This window comes from Taudactylus pleione, unplaced genomic scaffold, assembly GCF_031769625.1.
Source record: "Taudactylus pleione unplaced genomic scaffold, aTauple2 ptg000602l, whole genome shotgun sequence".
Taxonomy (NCBI): domain Eukaryota; kingdom Metazoa; phylum Chordata; class Amphibia; order Anura; family Myobatrachidae; genus Taudactylus; species Taudactylus pleione.
Genome location: NW_028285004.1, coordinates 5,693,639 through 5,721,033, shown reverse-complemented (window position 1 = coordinate 5,721,033; position 27,395 = coordinate 5,693,639). Strand labels below are relative to the sequence as shown.

The 27,395-nt window shown below is 45.8% G+C and overlaps 1 protein-coding gene across 2 annotated transcripts in view; it reads left to right on the top strand.

Annotated features, from left to right (window-relative positions):
* The window catches only part of TSEN15 (tRNA splicing endonuclease subunit 15), a 76,844-nt gene extending 50,376 nt beyond the window's left edge, over positions 1-26,468 (top strand). For both annotated transcript variants that reach the window (XM_088453898.1, XM_088453899.1), the window contains exon 4: positions 25,588-26,468. In XM_088453898.1, the coding sequence (XP_088310024.1) occupies positions 25,588-25,792 (205 nt within the window). In that variant the 3' untranslated portion in view covers positions 25,793-26,468. The remainder of the gene's footprint in view (positions 1-25,587) is intronic.
* The last annotated feature ends 927 nt before the right edge of the window (positions 26,469-27,395 follow it).

Genomic DNA, 27,395 nt, shown 5'->3' with positions numbered 1-27,395 from the left:
TATACATCCACCTATGACATAGGCAAAGGAGGGGGTATGCACCTGACTCAAGCGCAGTGGAGAATGATTTCCGTGTTGTGCAAGGTTCTCCAGCCCTTCGAACTTGCCACACGTGAAGTCAGTTCAGACACTGCCAGCTTGAGTCAGGTCATTCCCCTCATCAGGCTTTTGCAGAAGCAGCTGGAGAAAGTGAAGGAGGAGCTAAGACGGAGCGATTCCGCTCGGCATGTGGGACTTGTGGATGAAGCCCTTCATTCGCTTTGCCAGGATTCCAGGGTGGTCAATCTGTTGAAATCAGACCACTACGTTTTGGCCACCGTGCTCGATCCTAGGTTTAAAGCCTATGTGGTGTCTCTCTTTCCGGCCGACACAAGCCTGCAGAGGTGCAAAGACCTGCTGGTGAACACACTGTCAGCTGAAGTGGAACGTGACACGTCAACGGCTCCTTCTTCATTTTCTCCTGCAACTGGGGCTGCCAGGAAAAAACTTAGGTATCCTAAGCAACCCGCTGGCGGTGATGCAGGGCAGGCAGGACCAAGTTTGGACATCTGGTCCGGACTGAAGGACCTGGCAACAATTTCTGACATGTCTACTGTCACTGCATATGATACTGTCACCATTGACAGAATGGTGGAGGATTACATCGGTGACAGCATCCAAGTAGGCATGGCAGACAGTCCATACCTGTACTGGCAGGAAAAAGAGGCAATTTGGAGGCCCCTGTACAAACTGGCTCTATTTTACCTGAGTTGCCCCCCCTCCAGTGTGTACTCCGAAAGAGTGTTTAGTGCAGCCGGGAACCTTGTCAGCGAAAGGCGTAGGAGGTTGCTTCCACAGAATGTGGAGAAGATGATGTTCATCAAAATGAATTATCAGCTCTTCCAGGGAGACCAGCCTCCAGAAGGTACAGAGGGACCTGTGGTGGTGGATTCAAGTGGGGACGAGTTAATACTTTGTGAGGATGAGGATGTACACACTGAAGAGGGTGAGGAATCGGTGGATGAGGAGGATGAGGATGACATCTTGCCTCCATAGAGCCAGTTTGTGCAGGGACACATTAATTGCCAGCTTGTTTTGTGGGGGCCCAAACGAACCAATCATTTCAGCCACAGTTGTGTGGCAGACCCTGGCGCTGAAATGATTGGTTTGTTAAAGTGTGCATGTCCTGTTTATACAACATAAGGGTGGGTGGGAGGGCCCAAGGACAATTCCATCTTGCACCTCTTTTTTTTCTTTGCATTATGTACAGTTTGGGGCCTAGTTTTTCAAACTGCCATCCTGTCTGCCACTGCAGTTTCACGCCTAGATGGGTCACGTGTTTGTGCCGCCCACTCGTGTCGCTTAGCATAGTCATCCAGCTACCTCGGTGCAACGTTTTGGACATAAAAACACTATTGTGAGGTGTGAGGTGTTCAGAATAGACTGGAAATGAGTGGAAATTAAGGTTATTGAGGTTAATAATAGCATAGGAGCAGAAAAACCTACAAATTCTGTGATTTTAGCTGTTTTTATGCTTTTTAAAAAAAAAATACAGATCCAAAACACAAAACCCAGAACCCAAAACACGGAAGGGTGGTTTTGGCAAAACCAATCCAGATCCAAAACACGAAGAAAGATCCAGATCCAAAACCAAAACACAAAACACGAAAAGTGGCCGGTGCACACCCCTAGCTTAAACACATTTAATCTATGATCATATTGAGTGTTACTGACCACACTGTGGAAGTTACATCAGTAATATAATGTATGTGCAGTTTATGGATAGTAAACAAGCTCAGGTATATATAATTCAAGGTTTACTATATACATGGTCTCTTAATTCAGACCTGCATATTATTTCACAAGAGCTGTTAAATACAATTCTACTTATAATGTTTTTATATCTTACATCACATTACCAATTGCCGATAGAGAGATATACTCTGTATCCAATATACCATATATAATAACAAGTGTTATGTCCTCCGGACATCACTTCTAGCAATGTTTATTATCCTTGTCCGTGTCCTGCTTTGTATTGTATTGTATTGTAAGTCGCTGGTTACTTATTTGTTTATGTACTTTGTAAGGTGCTGCGGAACACTTATGGCGCCATATAAATAAATGATGATAGTAATAATCTAGGCTGTCCAAGAAGATGGCGCTTCCGGTTCCAGGGGCCATGTCCTTAGTGGACAGCTGAGATAGGTTAAATTGGAGAATACCCTAAAATGTATCTACTTAGCAGCAGGTGTATACCTCAGGCCAGCCTTAGGCCCATATTCAATTTGGAGCGAAAAGTCTGTTTCCGCGTGTTTTGGGCGGAAATTTTTCGCTGATGACGTCATTTTCGCCTGCTTGACTTTTACCCCGTATTCAATTTGGAAGACTTTCCGCCTACGCGGAAAGTCAATGAAGTGTAATAGGCGAAAAAGTTTCGCGGATGAATTGGATGCGGAAAAAAGTGCAGAATTGGGGTTTTGGGGTGCAATGTTGCGGGAACCCCCGTGCAGCCTTCAGACAGTCCCCCAAAGGTAACCTGTATCAAAAAATAAAAAAATACTTAAGGACACCCCAAAATATGACTTTGAAAAAGGGGGCGAAAAAAAAAATGTTGTGTTACAAAGTTAAAAACTAGCGAACTTGACTCTGGGGGGTCCCCCAAGTATGCCCCAGGTGTTTTTTTGTTTGCAGGTGCTTGCGGCAGGTGGATTTTTCCCGATTTTTCAACTTCACTTTAGCAACTTTTAAATATGCTGACCCCCATTTTCAAGTACCCCAAATTTGCTGGGAATAGTTATTTTCAGGAAAAAATACTCCTGAATACTATTCTGCACCATGTATAGAAAAACGCTATTTAGCAGCTATTGAGCCCGTTTAAAACCCCAAATACCTTCAGCAAGCCAAATCGGGGGGTATCATAGTGAACCATGTCAGAGCATCTTTTGGGGGGTGTCAGACTGATTTCCCCAAAACTGACAGCACTTTCCGCCTGTTTCAGTTTCGCCGGGTGCCGTTTTCTCGTACTTTCATATTGAATACGGGGTAAAGTGTGCACGCGTGCAATACTTTTCCGCCTGCCAAACAGGCGAAGTAGGTGGAAAGTCTGGGCCGCGAAAAAGTATCGCGGCACGGCTCATATTGAATACGGCTCTTTTTTGGAGCTTGGGTCAATAAAAGTGAATGGAACAGGTGGTTGAAGGGCTTCAGTCAGACATTCCACAAGAAGACTTGACTTGATCCCCTGGCTGAACACATTAGAGAGTTGGCCATATACCTAGGAGATACCTCCATGCATGTAGGTCAGGTGTGCTCTAAGATCTCTGCCTCTGTGATTGCGGTTCGCAGGGCCCTCTGGCATCGTTCTTGGCAGGCTAAATGCTGAGTCAAAACAAGGGGGCCTTGCCATACACTGGTGAGGGCTTGTTTGGCCCGGAGCTGTACAAGTGGATTGCTTTAGATACCTTAGGTAAGAGCCCATTCCTTCTATCTACCTCGGCAGCTCCCCTATGGCCCTTTTATGGGGCCTTCCTTTCGTTCCATTTGAGCTCCTGACTGGTTTCGGGCTAACTCCAAAGGTTCGACATCTTTGGTTCGTGGGGGAAAATCAAGAAGTCGTCAGCTGGCTCCTACCCATCGTCTGGAGTCCAAGGCTGCAGACAAGCATGCAGCATGTCTACCTTCCGTCTCACCTAGGGGCTCACACTGTGGGCGCGCATCTCTTAGTTTTCAAAGACGTTTGCTTTCAGACTTGTTCTGATGTTTGGATTCAAAATATTATGACCCTTGATTACAAGATTCAGTTTCTTTACCACAGGTTGACCGGTTTATCGTTATTTTTACCACAGGTTTACCAGGAGAAACAGAGGGCCCTACAACAGGCGGTTCAGAAGCTTCTCGTTTCAGAAGTGATTATTCCAGTTGCGGGTTCTATACAAATCTTTTTGCGGTTCCCAAGCCAGACTGTTTAGTCCGATCTATTCTGAATCTAAAATCTTTGAATGGTTATCTAGTGTATCACCGCTTCAAGATGGAGTCCCTGCATTCAGTGATCGCAGGTTTGGAGGCCGGGGAGTTTTTTGTGTCTCTAGACATCAAGGATGCTTACCTCCACATACCACTTTGGAAACCGCATCAGGCTTATCTCAGGTTTGCGATCCAGTAATCTCATTACCAGTTCCGTTAGGACTGTTCTCGGCCCCCCGGGTATTCACCAAGGTGCTGGCGGTCCTTGTTGGCCATCTCTAGTCCAAGGGTGTGTCCATTGTACCGTATCTGGACGATATTCTCATCAAGGCCCCGTCCGAGGACAGTCTTCGACAACATGTCTCCTTGACTCATCAGGTGCTCATCCAGCATGGATTGATTATGAACTTCGAGAAATCCAACCTGGTGCCTACCCAGCATCTTCAATTCCTGGGCATGATTATGGGTACTGCGTGTCAGAGGAGATTTCTGTAAGAGGACAAAATTTGGGGGCTTCAGGATCTCGTCTGGTTGGTTCTAAAGCCAAAGAAGGTGTCATTTCACCTATGCATTTGTCTGCTGGGCAAGATGATGCTCTCTTTCAAGTGCATTCAGTTTGGCAGGTTTCATTCCAGGCCCTTTCAGCTGGACCTACTATCCCAGTGATCAGGATCCTATCTTCAACTTCACCAGCTGGTTCATCTGTCCCCCAGGACTCGCTTGTCACTCCTTTGGTGGCTGCAGACCAAACACCATTCGGCAGGTCACCAGTTCGGCATATGGAATTGGACTCTCCTAACCACCGAAGCAAGCTTAAGTGGATAGGGGGCGGTGGTCCAGCGCAGGCAGTTTCAGAGTCTCTGGTCGCAGCAGGAGTCTCTTCCGATCATTGTGTTAGAGCTCAGGGCGGTTTACAAATGCCCTGCTCACTGCTACTCCCCTGCTGGAGGGTTTACCGATCCGGGTACAATCGGACAGCATCACGGCTGAGGCATACATAAATCGTCAGGGAAGGACAAAGGGACAGTCCTTTTCCAGGCAGTCGAGTTCCCGTAGGACTACCAAGCCACAACAAGGGAAGAAGTCATGGTCAGTCAGACGTCCAGCTGCCAAGCCAGATGACAAACTTTCAGCCATCAACCGATAATAGACCCATCAACCGCCTTCTTGGATGCGCTGGCAGTGGGGTGGGATTTCAGGTTCGCTTACCTGTTTCCTCCATTCTCTCTTCTACCGACAATTCCCAGAAAATTCAAGCAAGAGGGCGATTCTAATACCTCCAGCTTGGCCCAGGCACCATTGGTTCACTGACCTGATGTGTCTCTCCATAGATACTGCTCTCACACTCGCTCTATGGCCGCGTCTGCTATTGCAGGGTCCCTGCTTACATCCGGACCTACCTAGTCTGTCTTTGATGGCTTGGCTCTTGAGTCATTTATCTTAAGAGCCAAAGGGCTTACCAACTCTGTGATTCATATGATGCTTGCGGAAAGAAAGCCTTCCTCTGCCCGAATCTATTACAGAATTTGGCATTCCTTTTTTCTATGGTGTTCCCATAGTTGATCCTAAGGTTTCTAGGGTCTCTCGAGCTCTGTCTTTTCTCCAGGCTGGATTAGACCTTGGTCTCCACCTGGCCACATTGAGAATACAGGTTTCTGCGCTGTCAGTTTGGTTTCAGCGTAGAATTGCTCCCTTGCCAGATGTTTGAACGTTTTTGCAAGGTGTACTCCATCTGCAACCACCTATTGTGCCTACGGTGGCACCATGGGATTTGGTTCTCAGGGCGCTACAGGCTCCTCCCTTTGAATACAGTGGACCTCAAGTGGCCGACAGCGAAGACACTTTTTCTCCTCGCTATCCCCTCAGCTCGCAGAGTCTCTGATTTGGCAGCACTTTCGTGTCGCCCCCCATATTTGATCTTACACAAGAATAGAGCTGTGTTTCGTACGCGGGCTGTGGTATCCCGTTTTCATATAAATTAAGAAATTGTTGTACCGGCTTTCAAGTCTTCAGGCCTTTCTGCTGGTGAAGCTTCATTGGATGTGGTTCGAGCCCTTCGGATCTACGTGGATCGTACCAACTCCATCAGGAAATCACATGCGCTTTTTGTTTTGTATGGCTTTCACAAACATGGTTGGCCAGCTAATAAGCAGACTCTGGCTCGGTGGCTGCGTATGACTATTTCTCAAGTTTATACGCAGGCTGATCTCCCTGTTCCCAACAGGGTGACAGCACATTCAATTTCGTGGGCGGTTAGGCATGGCACCTTGGCTGAACAGCTTTGCAAGGCAGCCACTTGGTCTTCCGTCCATACCTTTATCAAAATCTGTGCATTTGATACTTGTGCCTCCCAGGATGCTTCCTTTGGGTGGCGGATCCTCCTGTCGGCACAGAAGCGTCCCCACCCTTAAGGGAACAGCTTCAGGACATCCCCAAGGTAGTTCCTGTTTACCCTGAAGAAGAAAATAAGAGTTATGGTAGACTTACCTTTGATAACTCTTTTTCTTTGCGGTCCATACTGTCCACAGGGCACCCTCATGACGCACCTGGCTTCATTGGGATCTGCTCCTTCTTGTCACTGATTCCCTCTTTTTTGTATGAGTGTTTCTAGTGTAATGTGTACTTCTTTCTCCACTTTCATTCTACCGCCAATGGGCTTGTTTACAACCTTAGGACCTGTGGCCGAAGGTGGGGTATATATGGGGGAGGACCCAGTGCAACATGGGACCGGAAAGAGGTGACTGTTTGGTGCCAGGTTTCCTCCAAACCACATATTCCCCAAGTTAGTTCCTTTGGACCCTATGGACCTCGAAGAAAAAGAGTTATCAAAGGTAAGTCTACCATAATCTTATTTTTTGATGCTGCTAGGAGAGGATGGCCTGCATCCAAGCAGACTTTGGCGCAGTGGATTAGTTTTACTATCTATCAGGCATACTTGGCCAATGATATGTCTCCGCCACCTGCTTCCATCTTGGCTCATTCTACACGTGCGGCTGGCACTTCTTGGGTGGCGTGCAGGGGTGTTTCTGCATCGCAACTCTGCCGAGCAGCTACTTGGTCCTGGGACCATAGCTTTGTTTGATTCTATCGATTTGATACTTTTGCGGCCTCGGATTCTGCCTTTGGCCGTAGTGTTTTGCAAAAGCCTCAGTGCTCTCCTGCCCGGGAGGGGAGCTTTGGGTTGTCCCCAGTGTAACTCCAGTGTCCCCTATGGAAGAAGGAAAAATAGGATTTTGGTACTTACCAGTAAAATCTATTTCTCCAATTCTATAGGGGACACTGGACGCCCACCTCTACGCTGAGTCCAGCTTTTTTGCTGTTTGTATGTGTCTGCATGTGCTGCTTGCAGTCTGTTCTCTCTTTTTTCCTTGGTTCCTCCTTTTCTTTCTCTCTGTTTGCCTCTGGTTTCCGTCTCCACTCAGGCTTGGTTAGTCTTAACTGAGACAGGTGGGGTATAGAGGGGGAGGAGCCAGTTTCAGTTTTAAAGAAATTGTAAAGTGCCAGGCTCCGATGAACACCCTTCTATACCCCAGTGTAACTTCAGTGTCCCCTATGGTATCGGAGAAAGATATTTTAATGGTAAGTACCAAAATCCTATTTATATTTTACAGGTGGACTACAGGTGCCAGTGGGCCCTCAATATCCAGGCGTGTAGGCACTTGTGATTCTCCAATGCCGGCATGCTGAGACAGGCTTGCTGGGACCTGAAGGCCGCCTGTAAAAAACAATAATATCATACCATGAGCCCTGCACCCACCTCCACAAGGGGTGCGAGGTATAGCTTTTGGTGCAGGGTGTTGCTTGGGAGGGGGGATTCAATGTTAATTTTTTGGGATCCCCAATTTCTGAGGAATTCCAGCCCTGGGCTGACTATTTTAGGGGTGGTGAATGTGATGGCAGATGGACCCCACACTGAGTGTACCCCCTGCTATGGCATTATCCCCCTGGCTGGTTCAGCCTGGCGCTGGTTACTATTAAATAGGGGGAACCCTACACTGTTTGTTTTTTAATCAGCCAGTGTTGTCCCAGCCATTGACCCTCACCGCATGTCATTGCACTGTACGTCACAATTGGTAAAAGCACATTGCACGTCACCCATGGTAAAAGCACATTGCACATCACTTTGGTAAAAGCACATTGCACATGACTGTACGTCACACATGACAAACTAATAATGCACATTACTGTATGCGGCAAATTGTAAGTGCACATATCTGTATGCGGCACATGGTAAATGCATATCACTGTATGTGGCACATGGTGAGCGCACATCACTGTATGTGGCACATGGTAAGCGCACATCAATGCATCACTATGTGTCACATGGTAAGTGCGCATTACTGTATGTCACAATTGGTAATCACAAGTTCACATTAATTCAAAGTCGCACACTGTTGCTGGATTTCATTTGAGTAGTCACCTCCCAGTCACTGGACAGGAACGCCCAATACATATCTGAGACTGTGCATCTCAATCAGTCCTGCCACTCTGTATGCACAAACAGAGGTACACATACGCTATGCAACTTTTAGCCTAATTAAGAGGCATGTGCTGTAAAAAAACACTGACCATTTGTGTAAATATCAGCATTACGTCTGACTCAGGCCCATATTGGGGAGGAATTAGTAGGCTAATCATAATTAATTGTGCAGGATTGTTTGGAGAGCCATATGAAAGGCAGTGCATAAAGATAAAACTGTAATATAGTCTACTGGAAAAGTCAAAAAGTGCTGCTACCTACTATATTGGTCCCTTTGGGCCATACTTACTGACTTTTGCTTTCTCCTCTGTGGAAGAAGTCCGGAGAGGAGATGCAGGTGACAATGACGGCGGCGGAATGTAGAATCGCATCATATTGGCCCCGCTACCCTTCCTATGGACCTACGATTCTCGTTATTATTCTCCAAATCCTACCCACTTCATTAGAATGTGGGCTGGATGAGGGAGATCCACCCACTCTCATGGGGTCCAGAGGACTACCCCGAAAAAATTGTCAGTCTGCCAAACCTTGCGGTAGTGTAGGTAAGTATGCTTTGGGCCTTAATTCCTATGTACAGGCAGAAGTAAGGCTTTTATGGCCCTTGCAAAGCCTTAGTTATGGATAATGTGCAATAACATTATTTCCAGACAAACCCCTAAATTTAGCTGATTTGGTAAAAAAGATTTGATTAGTTAGAAACAAAAATAATCATATCACTGCTCCTGGCACTATAACTACATCAAACCTTGCAAAAAGTATATATATATATTTCTGGTATCCCTACACTTGAGAGTATTAGACAAACATTTTCTTTGGCTGCACTAATTGCATAAAGATAACTATGGAACTAACTCTGGAGTAGTAATTGTTTCTATGATTATGCCTGTTTTTTCTAACATAATCTAATAAAACACTAATGCAGGCCATATCGCTCCTGGAAAACAACAACAACGTAAAAGTCAATTAGTTAGACATGAAAATATAAAGTTACCTTTGGAAAATATAACACAACACAAAAAAACATAAAATGGTTAACATTTTGTAGAATGATTTACATTATTTTGGGTCTTCCATTATTTATGTCTGAGCTCTGGAGAACATCCTGCATCCTATTATTCATGGATGTGCTGTGTCTATGTGGCAGCTTACTGCTGATAAATATCTTTGGTATATACATCAGATAACAGTACTTATGTTTTTAATTGCAATTCTGTAATTGCCTTCTAATGCATTTGAGACTAAATCAATGCATACATTCAATATAACCAGCTGCATATAAACAGACATTTACGTTTTTATCTTGCAGTAAATTGAAAACTCTCAAATTTTTTGTTGCCAAATGTAGGATTGCCAGTTACACAAGTACTTGATTGTTCTGCTTCCTAGCTGGGGACCAACTTCCTTTCATTTCTTACAGTCACTTGTACAAATGCCTTGCGGTGTGTAAGCTACTGTGTCCGTTGTCTGTCTTTGAATATTCAAGAGTTTTTGGAGGAACACGGCTGTACTGGAGGCTCTGGTGTTCTCTTGTATAGGGCAATAGAGACATTACTGTTCCCGTGAATGTCTTTTATTCATATACATTGTTCATTTCTATTACAAGCAATGACAGAAGTATACTCCAATTTCATTCCACCATCACACATTTTAAAGACCTCCTTTGTTTGTTTGCTTAACCATGTAAGAGGGAGTCTTGTTACTGTGCTCAGCCTTTCTGGAGCGTAGGGCTTTTACAAGTGAAGAGATTCAACAGTAAATGTGTTAATGTTTAGTGATGGACTGAGAAGGTAAAATGTTTTGATACCAGGAAATGTATTTTAGATTTGACATAATAAAAAAATAAAACATGCTACATAAGGTTATTATATACCAAAATAGCAAAGACCGGGATCTGTTTAAAATAATAATGTATGTTCATTTACAAATATTAAGCACAATGGGATACGTTTAATATGCCGGCGGACGGCATCCCGACCCCGCCATCCTGAAGGTAAGTATACGGGTAAGTATTACACTTAGCCCGGGGATGGGGTGGTTAGGTGTAGGGACCCCCAAAGGGAGATTAGGGTTAGGCTCCCCCCCGGGGAAGGTTAGGGCTGGGCTGCGGTGAGCGGCGCTTATGGTTAGGCACCACCGGGGGGAGGTTAGGGTTAGGCACTCCCCGGGGAGGGTTAGGGTTAGGGTGCGGAAAAGGGGGTTAGGGCTAGGCATCACCGCGGGGAGGTTAGGGTTAGGCACCACCATGGGAGGGTTAGGGTACTTACCACCCCTGCCAGGATTTTGGACCTTTGGGTTTCCGGCGTCGGGATTATTCATAGCCAACCCCATATAATTTAGTTTTATATTATATTTAAGAAAATTTAAAATTATTGTTGTAGACATTCAAAACTCGGTCTCATTATTGGCCAGTTCTGTTGCAAAACTGAAAATGCCCAAGTGGCAAATCATATCAAAAGATTTTTATATGAGTTTTGGTTGATTTTCAACCTACCTGGGAACTTCAGAAATTACAATGATACAGTGAATTCTACACATCCTGTTTGTAACAACCATTTACCGCCGGCTAATTGATTCCCAGGGCTAATTCAATTAGCCCTGAAGACTCGGAAGTTATCGGGGTGTGGCATAATCATGGTAGGCAAGGTCACGCCCCCCCCTTAGAAGGAAAACAAAAATGGCCATGCTGAGAGGTGGGGCTTCAGGGGGGCCGCGATCAGTGTGTTCGCACACCCCCACAGAGGAGAAGAGACTGCTTCTGCTCAGAGGCAGAAGTCTTCCTCGTCCCACTTCTGCCCAGCACACAGCAGCACATGCTGGGCTGCTGACAGGAAGCTGGCACCATCTGGAATTTTTTCCTAGGTGAAACAAAATCCCGATAAGTGCTATTTTTTTGCAGCCAGGAACTTATCCCAGGTCCTCAGTGGTTTTGCACGAAAACAGGAATTATTTTGTGCGGTAAAAATGGGGTAATTGATTGCCCAAAAAAATTTGCTGTAAAGTTCCGTTTTTACCGCACAAATAATGATCGTGGGCAATTGAGTTCCTCCCAGTGTCCTTTGAGAAATATTTATTGCTGAGAAAAGATTTGGGAGATCTAACCAACGAATATAGCACAGTCTTCATGAACTCCTACCAATCGCTTATTTCTACATCAGGGTCCATAGGGTATCCACAGGATACCTTGGGGGGTATAGGTGATGACGTCAGACATCGGGCACCATAGAGTTAAAGTTTTCAGCCTCCCAGGATGCACTAGGGTCCCCCTCCTATACCCTGCCCCCGGGCCAAGGCATCTCAGTTTCGTTGGTGCCCGGCTCGGTGTCGGATGCACCTGTTTAGAGGGGGGCTAAGGTTAGCCCCTGAAGTTTTCTTCACAGTAGCTGTGGCTGCTCATCTGGAAGTACAGCATGGACAGTCAATGCTGATGTCCATGCTGTCTTCCCTACACCCCCGCCGGTACCAGAACGCCGGTACTGATCCGGGGATGCTGGTAAGCATCTGGGGTCACAGCAAGCGGTGACCCCAGATGTTTGAGACCATGGCTAGATTCAAGGGGGCAGCAGGTAAGCAGCGGGGTCCCGCGGTGGGTCCCTGCTGAGCACATGGTCCAGAGTCCCCAGGCAGGGGGCTCCCTGGGGACTGGCTTCAGCGTGGAGCCAGGTAACTAACCTGCGCTTCCACTACCCCCCCGACAGCGGACCGCGGCTGAGCGGTAGCGCTGCGGCGTCCCAGGGATTAATTGCATGCCAGGGGAGCGCGCCTTCCCTTTACACAGCCGGCGCCTCCCCCGCTGCACACAGCCCTCTCTGCATCCGCTGACTGGCCCTGTGGCAGCGCTCCTCCCCCAGGCCGGTCTCCTCTCTGCTCCTCGGTGGCCATCTTTGCTGAAGCATGGTGAGCGCTGCTGGACGCTGATGATCGGTGGCATCGTGGTCTGGGTCCCCCGGCATACCTCTCCTCCGTTGGTAACAGGTCTGTGTATGCAGCGCTGTGTCCTACCTGGCTCTGTGTCTGCGTAGTTGAGGATCAGCGCTGATAGTGCAGGAATTGATTTCTTTGCATTGTATGTGACTGCTGCTAGCGTCTGCTGCCTGTACTTTCATTTTCTACTGTCAGCCATTTCACTGTCCCTGCTCTTCTTCTGCTAAAGCCCTTGCGGTGCGGTGATTGCAGGGTGGTCTCACACTGTACTAACAAGTATCAGTGAGAGGGGTGACATACTTATCATCATGTCTGAGAGTGACTTTCCTCTCCAGCTTATGTGTACTACGTGTAAGCTACAATAGCGGAGGGGGAGGGTAACGCGGAGGGGCTATGTCAGCAGTGTTATTCATTGGCGCGGCCAATTACTGTCACGGCTCCGGTACAGGAACCGCCCTGGGCTTGTTTCGCCAAAGCGCTTGCAACCCTAGTGGGCCAGTTAGCTCCGCAGCCTGCGTTTTCACAGATGGGATTGTCCCAGCAGTCAGTGGTGTCGTCACCCATGCAGGATTTCCTGAGACAATTGATGGTACCCCACAGTCTCCCTATTTCCCCTCCCCAGGTCTCTCTCAGGAGCCTGCGTGGGTTAATTCACTAACAAGTTCTGTACAGCATTTGACGGACGTGTTACAAGGGGAGTCTGTGTTGCGGCCACATGAGCGGCCGGTGGCGTCTTTGTCCGCTCCTTATGAGGATGACGACGGGACGTCTGATGATGGGGAGATTCTGGATCTTTCTGACCAAGAACCTCTCCGTACTAAAGAGTCGGACGCTAAGTCCAAGGTTTATATTCCTGGACTTATTCGGGCAGTCCGCACGGCTTTAGTGATTGAGGATGAAGATCCTCCGGTGTCCAAGTCAAAATATGCCATTTTTAAGGATATCAAGGGTGATGCCACAGTGTTTCCTCTTTCGGGTCAGTTAGTAGTCCATTTAGAGGAGGCATGGAAACACCCTGGTAAACGGTATCAGCCTCAGAGACGCTTGGCGGTGGCTTACCCGTTTGCAGACAATTATTTTTCTAAGTGGGAATCCCCTCCACAGGTGGATTCTCATGTGACACGCCTAGTCCGAAGTGCCACGTTGCCCATGCCCTCCATGTCCTCCTTGAAGGATGCTACGGGCTGTAAGGTGGAGATCTGCCTAAAGTCCGTTTATTCCCTCGCGGGGGGGGCAGCCAGGCCGGCTATGGCCATTTGTTGGGTAGCCAGAGCTATGGAGAGCTGGACGGATAGTTTGGAGGCGTCTTTGGATTCCGACTGTTCGGCTGAACAGACCGAGTTGGTAGGCAATCTTCGGGATTCGGCCACTTACATCAATGAAGCGGCCTTGGATATCAATACCCTAACTTCTCGGATTTCTTCGGCAGCTGTAGCTGCTCGTCGCACTTTATGGTTGCGATCTTGGAAGGCGGACGTTGATTCCAAAAAGGGCTTGGAAGCTTTGTCTTTTAATGGAGAAGTCCTATTTGGTCCGGATCTGGACAAAATTGTAGCCACGCTGGCGGCAGCCAAATCTGCATGTCTCCCATCTGCTGCAGTTCCTTCCAGTTCAGGTACGTCGTCCTTTCGGCCTTACAGGGCCCAGGGTAGGCCTAAAGCACAGTCTTTTCCCCGACAGGCTGGCCCCAAAAAATCGGCCAAGCCCCGGAAACAGGCCTGGAGTACCAGACGTCCGGCCCCTAAGTCAGATGACAAGCCTGCGGCCTGACGGTCCGGGCCTCCCTTTGGGCGATCCCAAAGTGAGAGGCCGCCTGCTGCAGTTCGCCCAGTGTTGGTCGGTAACCACGACAGACAATTGGGTTCACGAGGTGGTTTCTCACGGGTATGCCCTCTCCTTTCGGCACAGGCCCCCATCCCGATTCTTCACCACGGGTCTTCCACCAGACCGGAACAAAGCCATGGAACTGCGGAAGGTATTGCACACTATGCTCCAGGCTGGAGTTATAGTGCCTGTTCCATTCTCCCAGAGGGGCCAGGGTTTTCTATTACAAATCTGTTTTTGGTGCAGAAACCCAATGGGTCGTACCGTCCGATCCTCAACCTCAAAGCACTCAACAAGTCCTTGCGGGTGCCAGGTTTCGGATGGAGACCCTACGGTCCATCATTCTGGCCCTGGAACCTGGGGATTACATGGTGTCGTTGGACATACAGGACACTTAACTGCATGTCCCTATTCTTTTATGCCATCAACAGTTCCTCAGGTTTGCAATCCGCAACGATCACTTCGAGTTCTGGGCGTTACCTTTTGGCCTGGCGACAGCACCACGTGTGTTCACCAAGGTTATGGCGGTCATGGCGGCTTCCCTGCGGCTGCAGGGAGTCCGCATGTTGCCGTACCTAGACGACCTTCTGTTGGTAGCAAGATCTCCAGAGCTCCTTCTACGCCACTTGGACCTGACAATTGCGGTACTGCAACGGCACGGCTGGTTAATAAACTGTCAGAAGTCCACCCTGATCCCGTCTCAGGATTCTACACCACGGAGCCTTATTGGACTCCAGACAGCAAAGGATCTTTGTGACGGGGGAAAAGATCTCTGCCTTACAGTTGAGGGTGCGCAGTTGTCTGCAGAGTCGCCATGTGTCTCTGCACTCGGCGATGATAGTGTTCCCTCTAGCTCCGGCGGCAGGCAGGGCGCCGGAGCTAGAGAGGGCAATGTTGTGCGCGCGCGCGTCCGAAAAGGGGGCATGGTTACGAAAAGGGGGCGTGTCTATAAGACGCGTCCCCCTTTTCGTCATACTTGGGGGCGTGCCCGGCGCTTACGGACATGCCGGGCAGCCCCCAAGCGCTGCAGAAAGGGAGAATAGACGCCGGGCGCATGCGCCCGGCGTCTATTCCCCGGTGGTGACCGGGTCACCGCATGTTTGTCCACCCGCGGGACACTGCGTCCCGCGGGTGAGAACGGCTCCCGCAGGCTGTCAGGGCAGGGCGCTTTTTGCCCTCCTCCTGGAGGGCAGGGTGCTTTTTGCCCTCCAGAAGGAGGGCAGGGCGCCGCGCCCCGCTAAAACAGCCTAGCGGGAACACTAGATGAGGTTACTGGGCTCCATGGTGTCAGTATTCGACATGGAATATACTCAGTTTCACTCCAGACCTCTGCAGCAATTGATCCTGTCCAGATGGAATGGACTGCCTCAGAGTCTAAAGTCCCAGACGATGGTGCTCACTCCGGAGGTTCGCCTGTCCCTAGCCTGGTGGTTGCAGACGACCCATCTCAACAAGGGCCGTCTATTCTGGGTGGCGAATTGGGTCCTGTTGACAACGGACGCCAGCCTTCGGGGCTGGGGAGCAGTCACTGGTCCACACTTGTTCCAGGGCAGATGGACTCAGGCGGAAACAGAGCTTCCAATAAAAATCTTGGAGCTCCGCACGGTTTTCAATGCTCTCCAGCAGGTACATCGGGTTCTCCAAGGTCACCCCGTGCAGGTCCAGTGGGACAACGCCACCACCGTGGCCTACATAAATCGGCAAGGAGGAACCCGAAGTCGGGCGGCACTCGTAGAGGTGTCCCGAATCCTGGTTTGGGCGGAGCGCAATCTCCCGGCCATATCGGCAGTAGTCATCCCGGGAGTCCTAAACTGGGAGGCGGACTTTCTCAGTCGCCAGGACGTTCATCCAGGGGAATGGTCTCTGCACCAGGACGTCTTTCAGCTTCTGGTGGACAGGTGGGGTCTTCCAGAGATCGACCTCATGGCGTCACGGCACAACAACAAGTTGCCGGTGTACGGGTCTCGCAAAAAATGATGGATGTTCTGTCCGTCCAGTGGACGTTCCGGTTTGCTTATCTATTTCCTCTGTTTTCCCTTCTTCCACGGGTAATCCGGAAATTCAAACAGGAAGGAGGGACGCTCCTGTTGATAGCTCCCGCGCGCAAAGGCGGCACTGGTTCTCAGACCTCCAGGGGCTGTCCGTGGACATTCCTCTGCGGTTGCCGTTACGACCGAACCTACTGTCACAGGATCCTTGTCTTCACCCGAACCTGACTCGGCTGTCTTTGACGGCGTGGCTGTTGAGACGGCCATGTTAAGGTCCAGGGGGTTTTCCAGCTCTGTAGTGCAAACTATGCTAAGGGCTCGGAAACCATCCTCTGCAAGGATATACCATCCTGTGTGGCATACATTCTTCCAGTGGTGTCGACCGAGAGGTTATGCCCCTTGGGAGTTCCGCCCGTCTAGAGTGTTAGCTTTCCTACAGGCGGGACTGGACCATGGGCCTTGCATCTCTGAAGGTGCAGGTGTCTGCCCTGTCAGTCTGGTTCCATCGTAGGATTGCTGCAATCCCTGATGTGCGCACCTTTATGCAAGGTGTTCTTCGAGTTCAGCCACCTTTTGTTCCACCGGTGGCGCCTTGGGATTTAGCTGTGGTCCTGAGGGCTCTCCAGGGACCGCCGTTTGAACCACTGGGCTCGGTGGACCTTAAATGGCTGACAGCTAAAACAATTTTCCTTCTGGCCATTGCTTCGGCCAGACGTGTTTCTGACTTACGGGCTCTCTCCTGTAGACCCCCTTTTCTGATTTTTCATAGGAACAGGGCGGTGCTGCGCACTCGTCTTGGATTCCTTCCCAAAGTTGTTTCAAGTTTCCACATCAACGAGGAAATCGTTGTGCTGGCTTTCAACTCACCTGACCCTTCAGTGGGTGAGGCCACTTTGGACGTTGTGCGGGCCTTAAGGATTTATGTTGACCGCACTTCTTTGTTTAGGAAGTCGTACGCCTTGTTTGTCCTCTATGGCTTACGTAAAAAGGGTTGGCCTGCTTCAAAGCAGACTTTGGCAGGTTGGATTCGTATGGCAATTTGTGAAGCTTATCTTCATGAATGCCTTCCGGTTCCATCCTCTGTCAGGGCTCATTCCACTAGGTTTGTGGGTCCTTCGTGGGCAGTTCGACGTGGTGCCTCTGCAGTTCAGATCTGTAAGGCTGCTACGTGGTCCTCGGTCCATACCTTTGTGAGGTATTACGCTTTTGACACCTTTGCCTCTCAGGATCCTTCCTTCGGGCGGCGGATTTTCCTTTCAGCACAGGAGCGTCCCCACCCTTAAAGGATACTGCTTTGGGACATCCCCAAGGTATCCTGTGGATACCCTATGGACCCCGATGTAGAAAATATGAGATATGGTAAGAACTTACCTTTGTTATCTCTATTTCTACGAAGTCCATAAGGTTCCACAGGACTCCTGCCCTGTCACACCTGTGCTGCAGATGGGCTTTACTCTGGTCACCGGTTTTTCCGTCTCCCTCTGGTGAGAATGTGATTCTTGTGTGTGTCCAGATCTTTTTTCTCTCTCTTCCTTATCCTCCTCCGGCCTATGGCTTGGTACGTAACTGAGATGCCTTGGCTCGGGGGCGGGGTATAGGAGGGGGACCCTAGTGCATCCTGGGATGCTGAAAACTTTAACTCTATGGTGCCCGATGCCTGACGTCATCACCTATACCCCCAAGGTATCCTGTGGAACCCTATGGACTTCGTAGAAATAGAGATAACAAAGGTAAGTTCTTACCATATCTCATATTATTTATTTGTTGTAATTGTTGAGTTATATTACTCACCCACCCCCTTCTTTTCTGTCTAATGCCGCACATCCACTACCCGACCCAGGGAAGACAGTACGATTATGACATTGTAATCGTACCGTCGTTCCTCATCCCCTGCAGTGCCTACACTGAGCGATCAGTTGTTCAGTGTAGGCACCCTCCATCATCCCCAAACATGGTTAATCTGTCGGTATCGGCAGATGGACCAGCAGGTTCGGGCGATGATTGATTGTCGGAAACGACCAGCGGGAGCGTGCATCGCTGGTCGTTTCCGACATTTGCATGCCCGATTTGTGTATGATTAACGAGCGATTGAACGATATCATTATCGTTCAATGGCTCTGTTTAATCGTGTAGTGGATAACCCGCCTTTAGTATGTCTCGTTTATTTTTGGTCTTTGTAATCATGTACATATATATGTAGCTTTTGTTGCAGCTACATTTTTTAAATAAACAGTTGTAACAAAAATAACTTTTTGTTATTTTCTTTTACCAGTTTTACTTATTGCGAGAATAGTTTTTAAATTTGCATTATAAACTTTGAAAATAGATCTGAAAATAATAAGATTGCAAAATTGTGCAACAGATTTCAATTCATATTTTATTGTTCTACACACAAAATATGCAGCATTAACTAAATATGTATTTGAATATATAATATAAAATATTTAGTAAAAAAAAAGAAAAAATGTATTGTTAGAGGAACATGCTGGCAAATGAATACTTCTGATCTTTTACCCATTTTGTTATTTTCTGTAGTGTACAGTTATTGTATTTTATAATCTCTAAGATTATACTTGTTTTTTACTTCTATTCATGCTCTTTTTAGTACTGTATTTTTCTCATCATTTCTTGAGCATATTTTACATTTCATTTTTCCCTGAGCTAATTTCACAAACTTATTGTGTTGTATTTTATATCACATATTGTGTGGCCAAAGTATGTGTAACCCTTCTAGTTAGTGCTTTTGCCCATTTCAGACACACCCATTGTTAGCAGGTGTATAAAATCAAGAAATACAGCCATGTAATCTCCATAGTCCAACATTACCAGTAGAATTAGTTGTCCTGCGGAGCTAAGTGACTTTTATTGACACTGTCATAGGATGCCACCTTTCCATCAATTCAATTTGTCAAATATCTGCCCTGCAAGAGCTGCAACACAAAATTGCTGTTATTGTGAAGTGGAAATATCTAGGAACAGCAACAACTGTGGTGCAAAACTCCCATTCTGTGAACTTGTGTGGCTTGAATGCTGAACCCCATAACCTGTAAAATTTCTCTGTCCTCATTTGTAACACAAGCTAACCAGTGCCAAACTGCATATGGAAACTACTCCAGCACAAGACTTATTCAATGTGCAATGCCAAACATCTTCTGGAGTGGTGCAAAGCATACCGCCATTGGACTCTGTAGCAGTGGAAATGCATTCTCTGGAGTGACTAATCACACTTAATCACCTGAGTCTGGCAGATACCACAAATGTGTACTGTCACATGTAAAATGTGATGGAGGAAAAATAATGGCATGGGACTGTTTTTCATTATTTGGTTTGGGCCCTTAGTTCCAGTGAAGAGAAATCTTAATGTTACGGTATGCGATGACAAGCTAGAGAATTGTGTTCTTCCAAATTTGGGTTTCAGCATGATAATGCCAACTGAAAAATGATTTGCAGAGTGTGTAGTGGAAGAACTAGAGCCTCATCAAACATCATTGGGATGAATTGGAATGCTAACTGCGAGTCAGGCCTTCTTGCCCAACATCAGTGCCTGACCTCACTAATGTTCTTTTGACATTATGATGCGAATCCCTGTTGCCCTGTTTCAAAACTCTTTCCAGAAGAGTGGGCAACAAAGGAGGGACCAACTCCCATGATAATGCTCATGGTTCAGGATAGAATTTAGAATTAAATAATCAAGAATCCCATATTGGTATGCTGTTCGGGTGTGCACATGCTTTTTACCATGTTCTAAGGAGTTCAGCTTCATCTTGGTCTCCTTGGCTCCAACCCCTTGTTGTGATATCATAATGTCACATGTTCAGATTTAGAACCAGCACAGGCCAGATTTAGGCCTTGTGTGTCTAGTATTTGTTCTGTGAATCAGCCCTGTGCTGCTCCGAGAAGCCCCCCAAAGAGGGGATCCCTATCCTTCTGCTGAGTTTCTACAATCAGAGTGATTCAGGGAAACATCAGTTCAGTATCACTAAGGAGGAGAAGGTTGATGGCGGAGATTTAAAGAGGTGTATATGACTGAGCCTTGGTAAGCTTGTTACACGGTGGGACCTACTGACTGGGTCATTTGTCATTTAGTGAAGGGGGAGGCAATGTCATGTAGTTGATGCAGGGAAAAATGACAGCTGCTTTCAGCATCTCAGGCAGCTAAGTAGATATTCAAACCATTGCCTGGAGAATATGTGCATGTCCACTCTCATGGTTGAAGGTAAAGGAAAGCTTGTGTAAAGTATAGCATGATCATAGGAAGAGGTACATGACTGTGTGACTATGCACAAGATCTGTTATAGCTAACCAATAATATTTGAATAGTAAATTATTGTCTCCCTATATGTTCAGTATCGTAGGGCAAAATTTACTAAGTGTTGGGTTCTAAACCCCGGCAGTTTGGTGGCCGTTTGACGGTGGGTTCTAAACCACGGGATTTAGTGTTGGATTGGCAGCGGTTTCTAAATGATAGCCCTGTTCTATTCTATTCTAAAATTTGTTTGACTGTGGTTTTGCAGGGGCTTTGGCCTTAGTAAATCTGCGGATAGCAAAACTGCCGCCAAACCGCCGGGGTTTAGAACCCGCCGCTTTGTAAATTTTGCATGTAGTGTGATTTGTAAAAATTATTTTGTTACTTTCATTATATAGTGTTATTTATCTGAATGAATTACGTTTTAATGTGTTGCAACAGTTTATTTTTAAATGTGTGCTGATTCTTAATTAAGAAAAATGCAGACTGTCACAATTCATCGATGAATATTAGATGCATGCCCCCACTTCAGGATTGGTTAATACCCAGTACAGAGTTGCAGAGTCTAACGTGACAGTAGTATTCAACAGGGACCCTGCAAGGGGGTTTGGACTTAGGTGCACCTGAAAACCAGTTCGCGCCCCTCCGAGTAGGTTCCCTAGTATGGGTGCTGGTGTGCACTGGAGTGTAACTGGAAGTGAAGTATATGAGCGTAGTCGACAAGCCGGATCAGAACCAGGGGAACGGTGCAGAATAGAGGATCAGACTAAATCAGGTCAAGGTCAAAACCAGAATCGCTAGACGCAGTACCAAGGGGTCAAACGGAATCAGGAAAATTGAAATAGCCGAGGTCTGGATCAGATGTCAGGATACACAGATGTCAGAACGCTGGAGATAGGTGAGCCTATACTCTGGCAAGGAAGTACTCCCATGGACTTCCTTAAGTAGGACGAGTCTCCATCGGGTGCCCAAGTGAGCTCCTGTGTCATCGCGCCTGACCCTTTAAATCCTGCACAGAGCAGCGCACACATCCTTATGAAATCAGACAGCTCTCTGAATACGCTCAACTCTGCATAGCCCGCAATTCCACCCCAGAGCACTTTTCATATATGTTAATACCCTTTTTGCACCCAGTTACACTGATTAAGCCGCAAGTAGCGTTGTGACTGGGTTGCATATGACTCTAAATTGCCCATAGTCTCTCATAGTTGCAAACTCTCAGCTAAGGAGCACGTGCAGTACTAAAAGTGCAACTCTGCATCAGCCCCATAGTTTGTAGCTGATTTTGTTTGCACCACTAAATTATGGAGTTGGTCCAATGTGTCCAACTCATCCAATTACAAGATGCAGACTTTTGTACCCCTGCAGACTTGGCCTGCATAGTGAGGCAAAAGTAGCTTTGTGACCTCACACAACAACAGTTTAATTGCACTTTTGAGCTTTCATACAGCTTTACTGTAAGTTGTAATGATAAATGTAGAACTCTCTCATACCAATGCATCTGGCAGAAGTGGAACAATTAAAGTTAACCTTTTAGAATATTAAAAACTGAGCAGCCTTAACTAACTTTTGTGTTCACCTATGCCATTCCCTATTCTCTCTAATACATAGATGTACTTTCTTACAAAGTAAATTACATTGGGGATAGTGGTTAGATAGGTGCACAGAGATCCGGAGCTAACTGTGCAGCTTCTAATTTTTTGTAAAGTCTCCATCTGTCTGTGAAAAATAACAGCGTCTTGGGGAATCCTGTTGTTGAGTCTGGGAATTGTGAATTCTCTGTCTCAGGAATCTCTTTTGCTCTGGCTGCTGAGTGTTCTAAGCCCTAATGCTTCAGGTTGTAAATGTAGTCAATCAATAGCCAAGGATTCCATCCTTAGGGACTTTACCAGGACTGTTATTGTTATTACTCACAAGGAATGTTTAGATCTTTAGCACCTAACGTTCAGAGTATCGAAGTATTACATATCAGAAAATTTAGAAAAAGCCACATTCTATAAGTTTTAAGCAAGTTATTTTCATAACATCCCAAAGTAGGTATACATCGTAACAAACACTATATTCAAACCATTGGATGTAGCAGTGCTTACTTCATATATTAATGTACTCTCCTCTTTACATATTTATCCGATGGCAGGAGGACTGCGCATGACTTGTTCTACACATGTGAAGAACAGGTCCTGCATTGTTGCACACAGTACCCGCTAATCCACAGTCTGATTGACAGGCTTCGGCCATTTGGGGGTGGGGGTCATGCCAGGCAGCGTTTCTGTAAATTGGGCCGTGTCAGTTTTCACTTTTTAAAGGCACGGCCACATATTGAAAGACATTTAGGAGGTAGACTACTCCTGTGAATACATTTTTAATCAATCGGCAAAATCCTGTTTCTTGTCCTGGAGCAGACTTCAATTGGTTTGTTTTTTTTTGCTCTTTTTGTTACAATAAAATAGCTAGGTGACCTGTTACCTTTGTTTGGATTATAACATCATTCCAAACTCAAGACTTTGTGTGACCTATTGTGCCTTGTTAGGAGAGGGACCTGGGGTCCACTAGGCTCACACCAACTAAGGCCGGTATCCTATTAGCCATGACTAATTAAAGCCGACGGGGCTACCCAATTAGCCCCAAAATCCAGCACTTATTGGGGATTATGTTTCACCTACCTCAGGCAGGCGAAACGAAATCCCCGAAATCGGCCCCGTTTTCGTGTCCGTGATCGCAATAACACAGATTTCACGGACCCTGTGTGTTTTCTCACAGAGAAACAGGCTTTAAGTGGATAGCCCGATAATGAACATCCGCAAAAATAGCGTTACAAGCCCGTTTTTTTTGTGGGAAAAATGTTCAGGGCTAATAGGATACCGGCTAAAGACTATTATACAAAGTATATTGCAAGTACTGCTCATTGCAGAGGCATTGAGACATTTATACCAAGCAGCATTATTTCACACATTTATTGAAGTGATATTGTTGTGCATTAACAGCTTACACTGTGTTATTGTATGTTATATCCTACCATCTGTGCTATTAAAGCATATACTGCACATGCTGTTCATATATTCATTTTTCACTCAGCAACATGATCTTTATTGCATACTCCACACTATTTATTAGGATAATAATAACATTACACAATGCCACAACCAATCCCACAACACACTCACACAAAGGGTTTGAGCGTGATTCTTCCCAAAAATGTGACTGCCGTGAGGTTGGGCAACCTCTCTATTAGCAGCAAACCCCAACCATTAGATGCTGCAGTGCTCAGGCCCCCCCCCCCCCCCCAATTCTGTCATGATTTTTTATTTTAATATTCATTATTTACATTAGACAAATATATTTAAAAGCTTACATGATGTAGGGATGCTCAAAGCAGCACAAATCCCAGATTTCCTTATGGTTGCCTCATATATTATTTTAAATTGCAATTATTGATTGGTAAATGCAATTAATAAAGGAGGTCGTCCAATCCCTCTCATAACAACATGCTAACATTTATACCCCCTGCAGATGTAACCTACATTTACACTAAAGTATACCAGTGACTGGTGTTTTCCAGCTTGGAACATCAGATTGTAGTGTTTGGTTAATTTTTCCTCGATATTGTACTTTAATTCCATTCCATTAATTCTAATTGATCCAAAGTAAAAAGCACAAGTGTGACAGTTGGGGGGCAGGGACACATTTCTACTGGCCCCAGAAATAGATATGGAAATGGTAATTATATCATAATATTCTCTAAAGCAATGTTATGCAACCTGATAAACTTCACTGGCCGTTGCAGGCCCTCTAACCTTCAAAAAGGCTGCATATTATTTTTAATTCAGTAATAAATTAAAACAATATATTTAATCACAAAGACCTCTATCTATAATAATACTATATATCAGCAGACATTTTAAATAAGTGTTACAAGCTGTAAAAAAGTAATATTGACAATAAAGCAGGAAGGAGCTGGAGGTGACCAACAATGTTCTAAAGTATAATAAATGTCAGGAATTTCACAGTTTGTAGTAAATTAGCACCTTTCTATAAGCGTCCTCTTCATTTCCCTACTCTTCTTCTGTGTGGGCTGGAAGAATCCTGTCTGTTCTCTGGTTACATTTCTTTGTTTCAGGGAACCTTATTTCTATGCTTACTATATAATGCACAATGTTCTACCAAGGAGAGCAAACAATAAAGTATGTAAACAAGGATGGTCTTGCAATAAATAGGTTTTTCCCATGGCATTCTTTTAATTGTATTTATGATTGAGATAACTAATCTATATGATAAAAGCCACCTCAGTTGTCTCCACCATGCTTTGCTTTCTCTGTCAAGCACTTATTGTCTGATATGCCAAAAGGCAGCACAATAACACACAGTTAGTTATTCTGGCGATACATGGTGAGACTCACTTTGATAAATACTTACAAATATTTTAGACCACCCCAAAAGATGGAGTCTATCAGTATGTATGAGCAAATTAATCTAAAGGGAGCACATATCCTCCTGGACAAACCATGTTGAGATGGAAGGGGTGCTAATACAATATTCTTCCAGCAGGAATACTTCTGGCTGCTTTTGCATAAAGCGCACATACACTGGTTAGCTCTATTTTTATACTTGCATTTAAAGTTGAGCTAAAATGTGTCCGATTCCCACTCTAATTTGATCTGTACATTTTAAAGTTGCCCCCCCCCCCTTTCTACAGTGCATTATTGAACCTTTTTTCTGGATTTACTTCGAACTTATGATTCCGTTAATGTGTAAATTATGGGTCAATTTTCCCCTCTAGGGTTGCATCACCTTTTTGAAGTCAACCTTCATCTCCCACTCATCTGTTATCTTGCCAATGGGTAAGGGCAGAAAATCTTGCAGTCATTCAGATCATAAGAATGTTCAGGGTAGAGTATACCAGGAGATTAATAGACCTATACGATTTTGGTGATAAGGACATTGGTGCATTTGGCATGATGTGAAGAGTCCATTGGAGGCAAGCAGGAAGCCACAGACTGAGAGTTACATAGTGAAAGGAGCAGAATGCCCTAAGCACAAAAAGTGGAAACTCCTGACAAACAGATGCATGAATATTGTGGCATAAAACACCACAGTACTGTACATTATATACCTTTTATTTCTTATTTATCTGACTTTTTTAAAATTACTTGTTAAAAATATATTTTTCCATTTTTCTTCTCCAGGATTCAACAATTTGTGAACCTCGGTCACACATCAGAAGAGGATCTGAGCACATCAAATTATTGTCTTTTAGCTATTGTTGAATCAGATTCAACTATTGTTTATTACAAATTGACGGATGGATTTGTGATACCAGATCCCCCAGATTTTGCAGAGGATGTGGATAATAAACGGTGGAAAAAGAAGAAAATTAGGAATTTAAGGTAGCCAGAAAAAGCAGCAGTTTCTAAAGGATTCCTTTCACAGATTTATTTTTAAAATGCAACACTAGATATTTCCGAGGAATGAAAGTGATTTTATTTTTTTCAATTCATGCCAATACGTGACACTCAGATAGGAGGACTGGCAATTTTTGGTTACATTGTGAAGTGCAAGCAATGGGCGATTATACCGGAGCTCCACACAACACGTTTATAGTTACAAGCTATGATTTGAAGGATTTCGTTTCTAACCTAAAGCCTTGGGGTAAAGTCTGCTGTGTAACTGCTCACATAAGCCTATGACATCATGTCACGTGTATGCTTCATACAGAGGCTGAAGTGCTGTGTAACTGCTCACATAAGCCTGTGATATCATGTCACGTGCATGCTTCATACAGAGGCTGAAGTGCTGTGTAACTGCTCACATAAGCCTATGACATCATGTCACGTGCATGCTTCATACAGAGGCTGAAGTGCTGTGGGACAATGAAGGTATCCCTCCTGTAATACCATTAGCATTCTTTCCCCGACTGATATGAGTGTTAGCCTAATAACGTGTACCGGATGCGGTGTATCAAGTTCCGTTTTAGTTTAATTAAGTCGGTAATTTGACTTTTGGTAAAAATACGTATTTGACATTGAAATAATGTTATTGAACATTCATATAAAAGTCCAGTTGTGAATCTTTTTTTTTTTTATCCTACATAAAGATTCATTTTACACTGAAAATTAGTGTTTAGATATTTTCTGCATTCTCTTCTTATCTGTAGGCCTTTGCTACAGAGCATACATCCAGTTATCACTACTTTATTAGGATTCCTCAAAGTAGGACACAATCTCTGTTTCTTTATGTCAGCTCTGCTTCCTTCATCTGTCCTCATGTTGCATCTGGCTGCGGACATCTATGTTATATATCTTTCCTTTGCCTCCTTATTTGTTAAGTTGGGTACACACTAAACAGATATATCTGCAGATGATGGTTGTTCATACACACTGACCAACCGTCATCTGTGTTCTGTGTGTTGGAGGGGGGCGGGTCCCGCTGGCTGGGGGCGTGTCGCTGCCGCTGCAAGTGTATGGGCAGTTGGCTGACCGCCTGTACACACAGTACGATGCCCCAATATATCTGCAGATATATTTGGCATTGGCTGTTCAGCACAGCCGACGTGATATGTCTGTGAACAACGTCATTCATAGACATATCGCTGGTACACACTGGCCTACGGGTATCTGATATATTGGCCGTTCAATTGATCGGCCAATATATCTGCCAGTGTGTACCCAGCTTTAAACTAGTTTATCCCTTTCTCAAGTTATTTGATCTGTTTTTTTTTTCCACCAGGTTTCTCCCTCTCTCCCTCTACCACTGTCTCCCTCTCTCCTATCTCTCTGTCCCTCATAAGAATGCTGGAGGCTAGAGCATGTTTGGTGGGAAGGTGCCAAATTAGAAGGTGGCAGTGAGGAAACAAATCTTGAATGAAAGACCAGATCAGGTGGAAGGAGATGGGGGTCAAAGAGGTAGGTGGAGAGGAGGGCACGGACATCAACATTAGAGGCCGGGGAGGAGGAGGACAATGTTATCAGTCATTATGGGGGAGGGAGGTGAGATG